Here is a 13,842-nt window from a genome sequence, read left to right as displayed (position 1 = left end):
ACCCCTGCTGTCTGCAATGAGGAACTGCCTTACATCCCCAGTCTGCGTGAACAACAATAGCAGGTACGGCCCCTCCAAGAAGGGCTTATGTTTCCAGGGGTTTAAGAAAACTCTCATCAGAACAATGGCAAGGAGAAGAGTCACCACATGTAATTATGTTCAGCGGACACTAATTCCCTGTCTTCTAAAAATAAATATAATACGTGAGATCAAACAAAGTGCTCTCTCTTCCCTTGAGGTCTTCTGTTTCCCCGGATAAGTGTCATCCTAAATATACTGCAGAACCAAGTGAAACTGTCATTTCAGCGGGATATTATTTCCTGATCAACATGCGCTCTTCCTAGCAAGCCTGTTTTAATCTGGCAGTTCTTAAATTGGACTCCTTTTAAAAAGCAGAGCATGTTAAAATAAGCAGACACACCGAGAGGCTAAGGATATATACCTTCCTGGAGGGACGACTGATCAACCGAGGTTTGGGGAAATGGGAAACATCTCCCAGGTCATGACCCCATCTTGTCAGGCGTTCCTGCCGTGCAGGATACCCAGGGATCATATAGCTAAGATCCTGTTTCCCAGATACAGGCAGGATTGGTCTCTGCCTCAGATCCCAGCTCACCACACACCACATCTGTTTATCAACTGAATACTATTGTATGATTTAGAACAAACAGGGGAAAAAGAGGACAAAGATTTCTGAAGTTCCCTAGATGACTTCTTATTCTTCAAACTACAGAGTGAAAGCAAAGAATATAGATGCCACACAAAGATAATTCTTTTTCATCTCCAAAACACAAGGCTTATTTTGTATCCACAGATTACCTTGCAAGACGCTAACTGGCAACTCTAAAAGAGGCTTCACTCTCGGATCCTTGTGCAAGCACAGAATGAATGAACGAGACCTAGTTTGTAGAATTCTAAATGTTCACCCACACGCAGGCCACGGTGCTGAAGGTCCCCTGAGCAGTCCTGGATCCCACCCAAGCCTCAACAATGTGTTTGGGTGAAGCTGACTTCATCTGCCATTACATTCTGAGGGATAGATGGTCTCTCTATCTATCCCTCTATCTATCCCCATGCCTGGGGAGGGCCTTGGCTTCAAGCAGTCCCTTCTTAGGCCCTGATATAAGGACATTTCTTTCATTCAGGGCTTGGTGCTGGGTGATGCCTACCTAATCTGAAAAAGCCAAGCATTGTAACACGTCAGCATAGGGATCACCAACTGGCGGCCCTGGGGCAGGCCAGACTTTGTCTTGGTTTTAAAAAGTGAATTAGTTGCTGATGAATTCCCCTTAAGAATCCACATGGCTAGTTTCTTTCAAAACATGGGAACTGGTCTTATGGAGCCTGAGTTCCTGTGTGGCATCCCAGCTGGATGGCCAGAGAGAGGCCCTCCTGTTGCTCAGTCCCCACCCAGCCTGCTGCCGTTACCGGCTGGGTCCCTCTGACAGCTGCGTTTCCCACCCCTGTGCAAGCAAGTGCTGACGGATTGCTTTACGTGTGCAGGTAATTCACCTTTGTTTCCGTAGAGCCATTTAGGCCACTGGTCCCCAACCCCGGCTGGACATTAGGATCCCCTGGGGAGCTTTTAGCACAACACCGATGTCTGGACCCCACCGTTGAAAAATGGAATCCAACCCTCTGGGGATGCAGCCTTGGCAAAGGTGTGTTTTAGCCGTCGCCAGGTGGCTGGAATGTGTGGCTAAGGTGGAAAACTAGCACCTTAAACCAAAGGGGTGGCCTGGATGAAATTTTAAGCAGATCATGGGCAGGGCTGGATTTTAGCCGCTGGGGCCCCTGCCCCTCTTGCACCTTGTGGATGGGGACAGGGAAGCCTGCCTGCCCTTTCTCCATCTGCCTCGGAGAGGGGGAAACCTGGCTGTTTTGACTTCTTTCCTGCACAATGCTCTGGGGAGCCACAACTGAGATTAAGGGAGATAAATCAAAAGCAGCCAAAAGATGACCTTTGAAAGACCACTGTGCCAGCCCGCAGCGGAACCATCCAAGACCCAAAGGCTACCTTCCCCGAGACTCGGGCAGGCTCCCCGCCCACACGCCAGTCCCCCGGACTAAACGAGCGCTTCTCACCTGAAGAGCTCTCGGATCTCCCGGCTGTGGGCCTGGAAGGGGATGTTCCGCACCAGGATCTTGGAGGTGGTCTGCGTTCTGGGAACCTGTTTCTTCCGAGCCGATGTCACGGCTGGCCTGGAGGGTGAGGGGAGAGGGTTCGAGTTATTCGGGGCTTCAGCAGCTCCTCCCCAACACTGACTTCACCACGCCTCCATCAGAATATTCAGGTGATGGATTCAAGGAGGGTGCGTGGGGTGGGGGACCAACATGAAAGGAGAGGAAGGTGACAGGACCCAAAATAGCTGCAGACGTCAGGGGAACACATCCATGCCTGGGTGGCTGCTGCCCTTCATTTGAGAGACTCTGGGACCACCAGGGACTTAAGGAGCCCTGCTAAGGGTGGGGCTGGTTTAAGGAGCCCTGCTAAGGGTGGGGCTGGTTTCTCACCAAACCCAATCTCTATTGTGTCTTTCTCTCCAGTTGCAAAGAAAGACCCTGGTTGGTTTCCAAAGGTCTTGTTTGTGACACTTCATCAATAACCCGAGGAGGAACATGCGGGGGCCTAACCATGAAGATGGACCAGGGGGCGAGCGAGGACACTCTCAGCCCACATTCAAGGTCATCCCCAATGCAGTGCTATCTGACCTGTCCCCCTGCTCTCCCAGGGAAACCTCCCACTCCACCAAAACAGGGTAGGGAAGTGAGAAAGGCTGGGAGTTAACAGGGTGTGAATGCCAAATCGGATACTTAGGATCTCTATGATCTTGGGCAAGTAACATGGCCACTCTGGGCCTCAGTTTCCTCCATTGTAGAATGGGTGAAATGATAGGCCAACCCAATTTGATTGTCTGAAGATTTAATAAGCAGACTCAGTACTGGACCCAGCATGTGGTAAACATTCAATAAATGGCAGCTGTTATGATAATAACCACGTTAGGACTCACCTCCTTCAGGCCTGCTCCACGTCACCTCCTCACAGGCCTTCCCTGTCTTCATTAAAATGGCAACCCCCTCACCCACACCCCCACCATCTTCATTTCTCTTCCTGGCACTGACCCCTGTGCTAGTACATTACAAATTTAATCATGTTCCTTGGCTGCCATGCCTGGAAGGGAGGGGCCTAGCCTGAACCCTCGGCAAGGAAGGGGACAGCTATCCAGCACAGCTCTTTTTTTTGTCGTGTCATTCTGGAGGCTATGCTGTCTCATACAGTGGCCACCAGCCACATGTGGCTAGTTAAATCTAAATTAAAATAAAACAAAACTAGGCCGGGCGTGGTGGCTCACACCTGTAATCCCAACACTTTGGGAGGCTTAGGTGGATCACCTGAGGTCAGGAGTTCAAGATCATCCTGGCCAACATAGTGAAACCCTATCTCTACTAAAAATACAAAAATTAGCCAGGTGTGGTGGCAGGCACCTGTAATCCCAGTTACACAGGAGGCTGAGGCACAAGAATTGCTCGAACCCAGGAGGCAGAGGTTGCAGTGAGCCAAGATCACACCATTGCAGTCCAGCCTGGGTGACAGGGTGAGACTCTGTCTCAAAAAAATAGAAGCAGCAAAACTACAAATTCACTTCCTCAGTTGCTGGGGTATCAGGCTCCAAGATGGTGCCCAATGATCCCTGGCTCTTGGTGTTCATACCCCATGTAATCCCTTCCCATGCTCTATCAGGGCCAGTCTGGGTGACTAGCAGGATACAGCAGAGGGATGGCGTGTGAATTCTAAGACTAGGTTGTAGAAGACATTGTGGCCTCCTCCTTTCCCATTCTTGGATCACTCACTCTGGAGAGACCCGCTGCCATGCCGTGAGGACACTCAAACAGTCCCAGAAAGAGATCCCCAAGGTGAGGAACTGAGGCCCCCTGCCAGCAGCCATGTGAGTATGTCATCTTAACGATAGATCCACAAGCCCCAGCTGAGCCTTCAGATGACTGCAGCCCTAGCTGACATCCTGACTGTAACCTCATGAGAGACCCTGAGGCAGAATTCCCAGCTAAGCTGCTCCTGAATTCCTGACCCATGAAACTATGAGACAATGTTTTGTTTTCAGCTTGTAAGTTCTGGGATACTTTGTGGTGCAGCAACAGACAGCTAAAACAGTTGCACTTGCCACATCTCAAGAGCTAAATAGCCATGTGTGGCAATTGGCTACCATCTTGGACAGAAGAGATGTGGAACATTTCCATTGCTGCAGAAGCTTCTATGGAACAGCACTGCCCTAGGGTGTAAACTCCCAAGGAAACGCCATCCCCAGTGCCTAGGAGGAGGATATGGTACACAGTGGGCTTGCTGTAATTTTTTCTTGAGTAAAACAATGGTTCCATGAACACTGGCTAGGAAGTGAGATCCTGCAAGGCTGAATTCAGGCTGGCTCTCTGGAGATAGGGTACTGGACAGAAACCGCTGGCTCAGTGCTCATGGGCACTGCAAGTGCTAGACGCTTCACACACAACCTCTAGTTAGCATGTTTCACTTCAGAGGCAAAGTCACCCATGTAAAGTCACAGAGCTCCTGGATTAGAAACTACAGGTGTGGAGCTCAAAGCCTGACCTCTTTCTGGTATACTGGCAGCTCAGGAACCCCCATTAGACTTCTGAGAGCCCCTGTACCAAGCCTTCTTCCCTCCAAGGATGCTTAACATAGCACAGACCTCAATGGGTGAAAAACACCAGAGCTGGCCCAAGCTGGATTCACAGGAAGCATTAACAACAAAGAAAGAAGGAAAAAGAAAGGTCAATTTGCTGCAGCTAATTTGCCGGATGACCACAACAAATGACCAACTTGCTGAAAACTACCGAATAAATATCTGAAACCAGCTCTAGGGCTGTTAGAGGCAGTCATTTTATCACCCAAGGCAAGTAGATGATAATGACAATAATGGCTTACGCTGGGCACCTGTTATGTGCCGGACACTATTGGAGGCATGTCGGGTGTAATAGCTCATTTAGATATACAAGCAAGGAGAAATGGAGGAGCAAATCTAAATCTCCAAATAATTCCCCTACTTCAGTATACTGGTCATTGGGCAAATTGGTCTGCCTCCATCTCTAACACCTACAGAATCTCTTTAACATTAACTGGAGGCCATCGTAGGCACTGCCATTCAGCTCTAAGAAAGCATGTTCCATAAAGAGGAACATCTAGGTTTTACAGCTTCTTCTGGTTCATCCACAGCACCAGCAACCTCCAGCTCTTCCTTGGTTTATTTATCCCAAGATGAGTGTTGTTTGCCTGTTTCTCCTGCACTTGTTCCTTTTCTTGTTAAAAAAAAAACCCCGTGCATTAAACATTCACCCAAAGGACTAACACTGTTGTAGTTCACTGGGAAAACAGGGGTCGGAGTTGGTAAATGCTAACTTAATTAGGTATCTTAATTAGGAAGAGTCCTAAATGGTAAAGGGATGGGTGGAAAGGACATTTAAGGGTGTGAGACAGCCTCCAGGGCGGCCGGCACCAAGAACAGGAAACCCCAGCTCCTAGGAAAGGGAACTGAGGACACTGAAGACTCACTTAGTGGCTCGTTCTGAGATCCTCACTTCCAGCTTGTGGCCGTCCACAACGTGACCCTAAGAGAGAAGACAACATGGCTCATCTCTGTGTCCCGAGAAATCCTCACCGAATCCTTGCCCTTCACCAGAGCAGAGCCCTGGCTCGCACATGGGAGACTGTTCCCCCGCGAGCGGGGCTAGCTGGCCTCGAGGACAGAGGATGGCCTTTCCCTGAAATGGCTCACACCGAGCCCAGGCAGCAGCTGGTGGTCAGACTCAGCCCTTGGATGCTCTCTTAAGTAACAGGTAGGTCTTGACCTAGATGTCATTCAAGGGACACGGAATTTTCCATTGTTTATAAGCATGTTCAGGCAAAGTAATGCCCATAGGTCTGGCTTGCAGAGAGAGTTGGGTTTAGTTTGTATGTTCCTGAAAAATATTCTAAATCATAGTGGAGTTGCATCTAAAGCTAGGTTCTAACATTGGTCCCTCAAGGCGGAACTGGTGTGTTAGCAAAATTACCCTTGAAAATCCCTTAAATCTCCCATAAAATACAGCACACAGAGCTTCGTAGGAACAATTCTTGGAGGCAATATTCACATATGCACGCACACAACGCTGTCCAGAACATAATACAGTACACGTGCAAAGTGAAATTTCATAGAATCTTATATCACGTGAAAGAGAAATACGGACCACTGAACCTGCAGAGCCGATTTTAAGTTAAATGAGTACACAGCCCCTGACCAGGAAGAGCCTAGGATGTGGGGCATTATAAAGGGAGCAGAGGACACCTTCTCAAGCTACTAACACCTACTGAATCTCCTTCACATTAGCTGAAGGCCATCCTAGGCACCATCATCCAACTCTAAGACAGTGCATCCCATAAAGGAACCCAGGCAAGGCCACAGAGCTTCTGGATTAGAACTCAGGCCGGGCGCGGTGGCTCACACCTATAATCCCAGCACTTTGGGAGGCCGAGGCGGGCGGATCACAAGGTCAGGAGATCGAGACCATCCTGGCTAACATGGTGAAACCCTGTCTCTACTAAAAATACAAACAAATTAGCCAGGCATGGTGGCGGGTGCCTATAGTCTCAGCTACTCAGGAGGCTGAGGCAGGAGAATGGCATGAACCCAGGAGGCAGAGCTTGCAATGAGCCAAGATCGCGCCACTGCACTCCAGCCTGGGCGACAGAGCGAGACTCCATCTCAAAAAAAGAAAAAAAAAAAAGAACTTACAGATGGTACAAAACTTGCCCTTTGGGATAGTGCCAATCCCAGGCTGTCTCGTTCCCCCAGCTCCCCTCCTGCTAGAGGGTCCCAATCTGTCATTGTACTTAGGATCTAGCAGGAAGGCATATCTCCCTTCTCTGTCTGAATAGGATGTTGAGTCTTTGTCCAAACAGTTTTCGGTTCAGCCCTGTTCTCCCCACCTTTTCCCACCCTGGCCAAGCCTGGATGACTCAGGGTCTCCTACCTGCCCCCTGCCCCCAGCCATCGTCCCCTCTCCACACCAGCAGCTGCAGAGGCTGGAGCAGAAGCCAGTGTGCTCACAGCCCTCTAATGGTCTCCTACTGCCCTTAGGCTGAGAAGTAAAATGGCCTAGAAGATCCTGCCCTGCACACCTCTCTCCTCATCCTACACCCTGAACCGCCACCCCACGCCGCCCCTGCCACAGTGGCCCCTTTGCTTTTCAAACGTACTAAGCTCATTCCCACCTTACAGCCCCTGCCTCAGACCCTCTGCACATGGTCCCTCCTCCCAAACTACCTCGCTCCCAGATCTCTGTGGAGCTGACTTCTGGCGAAGTAGGTGTGGGCTCAACTGTCACCTCCTTAGAGAGGCCTTCACTGACCACACAGGCTAAGTGCCCCACCTCCACCCCCAACTTGCAGCTTTGTCTTCATAATCTGGTCCTGCATGTTTATTCAGAGGTCCATGGCCTGTCTACCCCACCAGAAAGAGGGGCCCACATGAGCAACCTCTCCCAGGCCTAGCACCACTCCTGGCACACGTCAGGCCCTTGATAATAGTGCTATGGATCGAATGAATGAACTATGGTGACTATGGAGTGTTGGGAAAGGTTCTTAATTTTTTCTTGGGCCACAGTCCCCTAGAGATCTGGTGAAAGCAATGGGCCAGGTCAAGTGTAGACTTCACACACATTCCCACTCAATTTCAGAGGGCTGACAGGACCTCCCACTACCTGCCAAGCGCCTCCGTGGCCCTCAGCTGAGAATCCTCACTTTACCTGGAGCTGCTTGAGAGCTTTCTGGGCTTGCTCTGGCTTCCTGTATTCCACAAATCCAAACCCCATGGAAAGCAGTGCTCCTAAGAGAGAGAGAGGTGGAAATCACACCAGTGGGTGAGGCGGAAGCACAAGGCCAAGTGCAAGGGCTGTGACGGGCCCCCAGACCTGCGCTGTATTTTCTCTTATTTTCATACCCCCTTCATTCCCCAAAAATCTCGGCTCCTGGCTTGCTGTTTATTACTAGTCATCTTGACGAATCAGTCAATGCAGTTAACATGGCTGCCACCTGAGGCCCATTTGACTATTAATTAACAGACGACTGACATGATAATTAACTTCATAATAGGATTCTGCTTTGGGAGGGAGACTGAACTAAGAGAGATGACCATCATGAAGGCAAGTGGCAAAACTTCTACCTGGGCAGTCCTCTGCCTCCACACGTAATGCCCAAAATGAACATGTGCGTGGGAGTCAAATGCACCAAAGGCTTGCTCTTTACAAATAGTATTTCTCACCAGCCAATCCCATTCAGTTCTTGGGTTTCAGATATAAAGTTTGGATCATGTGGCGACTGCATTATTCAAACTTCTCTGGTTCCTTACTTCTAGGTTGCAAGTAGCAAGAGTTCAGATAGCAAAGAATACTGCAAAAATTTCATGAGAAACTTCTGCTTTGTCACTATGTATAACTGGGGAGGGAGGAGTGCTTTCATAGGGCACTAAAAAACATTAAGATCCCTAATTACATCTTGCCCTCTTGACATTAGATTTGATGTCCCCCCACCTTCCACTCACACCCCAGCATCTTATACGTATTTGTTATGTTTATTCTTTATTGTGAATTCAAAGATTCACCTCAGTCTGATGGGTTCAAATGAGGCTCAAGGCTCTCCACCTTTGGCTCACTTTGCAGTTTCTATCTTTACCTTTGCTGTGCTGTTTGTGAGACCTATGCTCCTGCCTTTCCATTGACAGCAGGTGTTCAAAATAAGAGCCACGTGCATTAAGGAATTCCATTAATTGCCCATACATGGCTCAGACAGAACTGACAGCCAGTGCCACCCCACGGCGACTTTAAATGTTCGTTCTTCAAGCAGATACTGCTCGAAAGCTCTCTTTTGGAGGCTGAGGCTGCAGGTGGTGGGCTGGCATGTCTGCGTACCTATGAGATTTTAAAAGCGCAGTGACTGTGTGAAAGGCAACTGTGAGAAGGTCAAGTTCAACTCTGAGTTACTGACACTATGCAGATCCACCCTCCGCCACCGTGTCTATGGGAAGCTGACCTCTATAGACAGCTCTACCTGGGCTTCCCAGATTCCTGGCTTCCTGTTGGGATCAGCCAGTAAGAGGTTCTGATCTGGGATTGGGGGGTGGGGGGATGGAGGAGAAAGAGGCTGGAGTACCTTCCTTCCTCATGTCCCCATCCGCCTCCTTGCTTTGGGTGGCTCTGCAGTGGCCATGTCCAATCCACGGCCACCACTCCTGCAGGTTATCTCGTGGCTCCAACTCTCAGCTAAGCTCTGGTCACACACTTTCCTCTAATGTCCCTCCAGGCAAGGCAGGGGGAAAGGCATTCTTCCTATAGAACCCACTCCCTGGACATCCCTGTGGGCTCCCTTAGCCCAGCCACACCTTGGCCCCTTCCTTACAGACATCTCTGCTCCAAACCCAGCTGAGAGTGCTTTCTGTTTCAAGCTGCAACCCTGACTGATATACTTTGTCTAGACTTTCCCCAAACTGTGACGGACGGGCCCCAGAGAACAGGGCTCTCAAATACAGGCCCTTGAAAAAGAGAGTGTATGTTTTAAGAGCTGCTTATGACATGGAAAGATCAGATAACCACTTCTAAAACATGCTGAAGAGCACTCCCCAGGAGGACAAGGCTGGCCCCACAGAGCATCTGACTGGGCACAGTGAGAGGCAGGGACAGCCACCTCCACCTGCTAGCCTGGGTGTGCCTCCGTCTGGCTGTACCCCCATCCTGGACTTCAGCAACAACTTCTTTTTTTTTCCCCTGAAATCCTCACAACTGGTCCTTCTCATCCTTAACTTGGTACTTAGCTGCTTTTCCTTGCATCCAAAACTATATATGAAGACTCTGGAGAACAGGGATGTTAAGCGGTAAACGGTGCCTTCCCAGACTCACATGTAGAAATCCTGACCCCCAGTATCTCAGATGTGACCTTATCTGAGACAAGCTCTTTTCAGAGGTAACCAAGTTAAAATGAGGTCACAGGCCAGGCGTGGAAGCTCAAGCTTGTATTACTAGCACTTTGGGAGGCCAAGGCAGGCAGATCACTTGAGGTCAGGAGTTTGAGACCAGCCTGACCAACATGGTGAAACCCCATCTCTACCAAAAATACAAAAATTAGCTGGTGTGGTGGCACATGTCTGTATCCCAGCTACTGGGGAAGGTGAGGCAAAGAATCGTTTGAACCCAGGAGACAGAGGTTGCAGTGAGCTGAGATGACACCACTGTACTCCAGCCTGGGTGACAGAGTCTGCCTCGAAAAATAAAAATAAATTAAATGCAGTCATTAGGGTGGCCCCTAAATGCAGTATGATTGGATGCCTGCTGTTCTTTTAAAAAAAGTGTGGGTGGATTTGAACACAGGATGGGCATATACAAGGAGGATGCCCTGTGAACATGGAGGTGGCCATCTATAAGCCCAGAGACAGGCCTGGAACAGACCTTCCCTCACATCCCCCAGAAGGTACCAACTCTACTGGCACCTTGAGCTCAGACTTCTAGTCTCCATGGCTGTGAGACAACACATTTCTGTCATTTAAGCCACCCAGTCTGTGACACTTTCTTATGGCAGCCTGGTAAATGAATACAAGGATGCTCTGACTTCTGTGCCATATGTCTACTTAGAACCCTCCATGGCTCCCCAGTACTTCTGGGGAAAAGTCAAAACTCTTCTTTGTGTGTGGCATAAAAGCCACTTCAGGGTTTGGAACTCACCTACCTTTCTAGGCATATCTCCTGCCTCTTCCTCAACAAATTCCCCAGGCTCAGCCACTGTAGTGTAAGTGGCCTCTGAATACCTTGTTCCCGTCGCCTGCCTGCTCTGCGCCCCCAACCCTCCCAGCCTTGGGCTGATGTGGCATCCATCCCCTGTGCTGGACTCCCGTCCCTGCCATCCAACCTCTTGCTGCACTCTGCTGTAACCACCAGCGCATTTGTCTCTCCAGCTAGACTGTGTGCACGGTGCAGGCAGGGCTGCGTCTCCCTCAGTCTTATATATAACTAACACTGTGCCTGCTGCCTGGTGGGGCCTGGGGACTGTTTGAGGAATAACTCAACAGTAGACATTCTGGCCACCCAGTACTTTGCATTCAGCAGGTGCTCAGGACACAGTTTGGGCTGACACATGTGGCATTCCTACAAATCCTGCCAAACCAAAGGGACTCAGGATAGGGCTGGCACGGCTGCGCAAAAGCAAGGACGTATCCCCTGCAGGAAGCCAGGGCTGGAGAACAGCCCAGCAGAGGCCAGGAGACTCAGGATAGCACCCAGGGCCGAATGGAGAGATGAGGGTGCTCTCTGCCTGCCCATGTACCCACTGGCCTGGGAGGTGCATGGTTAGTAACTCAGGAAAATCTGTGTGGTTAATGACTCAGTAGAATGTTCCAGAAGATCTACAATTGGGTTATCTCCCTCAGAAGGGAAGAGGGAGAGCGCAAGACTGGTTGTTTCATGCTATTTCCTAGGAAACTTTCAGAGCACAGACATGCTGGAAGGAGGCAGAGCCTCTAGATACCATCTAGGGTTCTCGCTATCTGCCCACAAATGGCACTACTCTGAAACCACCCCGGCGGTTTGAGGTGCTGGAGGCTCTAGGAGGATCTGACCCGAGAGGCTGCTTCGACTGGAAAGCAGGAGACTCCAGGGGAACAGAAAGATGGGCTACTTTCAAAGAGTCTGAGGCCGACCATGCTTCAGAAAAAAAGAGAACCTTCAAAATGTGCAAGGGAGAACTCCCCCAACCCCTTGTCTGAAGCTGGGGCTTCTTCTGGAAACCACTCTTTCTGGCTGATTACTGAATACTTTCCGAATTTCATGTGGAATACCTGTTTTGTTCTTCTTCTTGGAGATAGAGCAGCTCTTCACTGTCCCCACTTTTGAAAACACCTGGATAAGAAAGTAACAAGTATCATCAGCAACTCCAAACCACTATGCAGGCAAGGACCCCTGTAAAACACTATACCCCCAAATTTGCCATATGGACAACTTGGGGTCCCCAAAACATTTTGAGCAGACGAGTGATGACCTTCTTTAAGTAACCTGGACAATCCCCTAGGGTTCCCCATAAGAGCAGCTGGGCTTGTTTCTTGTTCCAGTTTTAGAAGAAGGAAGTAGGACACAGAACAGCGAGAGACTGACTGTAGATCATGCAATCAGGAAGCCGGGCCTAAGTTCCAGAGCATGGGGTCTACTGTCCCAGTCCGGGCCTCTCACTGCCCCCTGCACCAAATGCTAAAATAGTTTTTACAAAAATTTTAAGTCACAGTCTATTCTATTTTCCCCTTAACTTTTTCTGTCTCCTTTGCTAGAATATGAAACCCAATCATAGCAAAATCCATGTTTACCTGGTTCCCGACTGTGTCTTCAGCACCACACCCGGGGCCCAGGGAAAGGCAGGTGCCCATTCACCAATGGGCAACGGGGAAGCCCGGGGCCGGGGAGAATCTTGAGAAACAAATACTACAAGCAGCAGCCGCTTACTGACTCTTGTGTTTAAAGTGTCAGGTGTTTTACTTGGAATATCTCCTTCATCCAGTCATCAAAACAACTCCATGAGAAGAGTCTATTAACATCCCCATGTTACAGATGAAGAAACTATGGCACAGAAAGGCTGACAGACTCACTCAGGGTCACATCATTAGCATGGAGCAAAGCTGGGATCCAAGCCCAAGAAGGCTGATTGCTAACCACGGCTCTCCACTCAGGGCGTGACACAGGAGCCCTGGGAACTAGGGGCTCTTCCCCACAGGGCCTCAGGTGGACTGTGTGACCTAAGGACAGTGAACCAGCCTCTCTGAAGCTCAGCCTCCAGCCATGTTCCATGAAGAGAGTGAACTAGGTCATCTTGGCTATGACTTCCAGCTCCAGAATCCTTGAATTCAGAGGATGCTCTTGGGCTGCTATTTGTGTGCATCTCCCAGGAAACAATGATCCCGGATAATGATGTTCCCATACCAGACGCGCACCAGAAAAAAAATAAAACTAACGTTCAAATCTATCTGACTATATTCAAATCTATCTACCTTTTGGATGCTACCAGCACATGCTGCTGTTTAAAAGCAAAGCAAAACAAAAATGGAACCAGGAAGTAGCCAAAGGCAAGTCTAAGGGTGGGTTTCCAATTGCTTAATAAGGTGAATCCTGGCTCCTTAAACGCTGCTGCTTTAGTCAGGGTATCTCTGCTGCTGGGGCTGCTCTTCTGATAGGTAAGGGAACAGTCACATCACAGAGGCTGAGCCAGAGGGTAACAGAGGGGCTGTGACCCTCTGCCTCTCTACCACACCCCCACATTTGCCTCCGTATCATCTGCCCACCATGTTCCTACCCCGAGGCTCAGTGGACACTGTCTTCTCTCTTGACCCCATGATAGAATTTTAGGGTTCAGAGGGATTTCTACAAATCAATCAGGTCATTCTTATGGCCAGCTTCCTTCCCAGAACAAGTTGATGGCTATCAGCCTGCTGTTGTTATTCATTAAAACAAAACAAAAAACTGAAAAACCCATTGAGTGTCTATTCTGTGCCAAGCCCAGTCTCTAGAAATAAAGGGTCTCCTGAGGGAGGTGCCACACAGTAGGGGAGCTTGCAGACCCCACTTCTTTGGAACTGGAGGCCCCGTTGTTTCCTGATCGCTGGTCTAATTCCTTCTAGAAGCCCCCGGCCCTCACTCAGCACAGCCCTCATTTGGCTTTTACCAAGCTTCTATTTGGAGTTCCCTGCCCTTTCATCCCCTTCCCTCTTCCCATAAATGCAAAAATCTCACCCCATCCAGGGATTCCAGCTC

The 13,842-nt window shown here is 49.6% G+C and overlaps 1 protein-coding gene across 1 annotated transcript in view; it reads right to left on the bottom strand.

Moving 5' to 3' along the window:
• Positions 1-13,842, bottom strand: part of RBM19 (RNA binding motif protein 19) — a 142,911-nt gene that overhangs the window by 87,793 nt on the left and 41,276 nt on the right. The window contains exons 18-21 of the mRNA XM_010368771.2: positions 11,886-11,946; positions 7,813-7,892; positions 5,582-5,637; positions 2,086-2,202 (exon numbers count right to left, since the gene is read on the bottom strand). Of these exons, the coding sequence (XP_010367073.2) occupies positions 2,086-2,202; positions 5,582-5,637; positions 7,813-7,892; positions 11,886-11,946 (314 nt within the window). The remainder of the gene's footprint in view (positions 1-2,085; positions 2,203-5,581; positions 5,638-7,812; positions 7,893-11,885; positions 11,947-13,842) is intronic.

This window comes from Rhinopithecus roxellana, chromosome 10 (genome assembly GCF_007565055.1).
Source record: "Rhinopithecus roxellana isolate Shanxi Qingling chromosome 10, ASM756505v1, whole genome shotgun sequence".
NCBI classification, from domain to species: domain Eukaryota; kingdom Metazoa; phylum Chordata; class Mammalia; order Primates; family Cercopithecidae; genus Rhinopithecus; species Rhinopithecus roxellana.
This window is presented reverse-complemented; position numbering and strand designations above follow the sequence as displayed.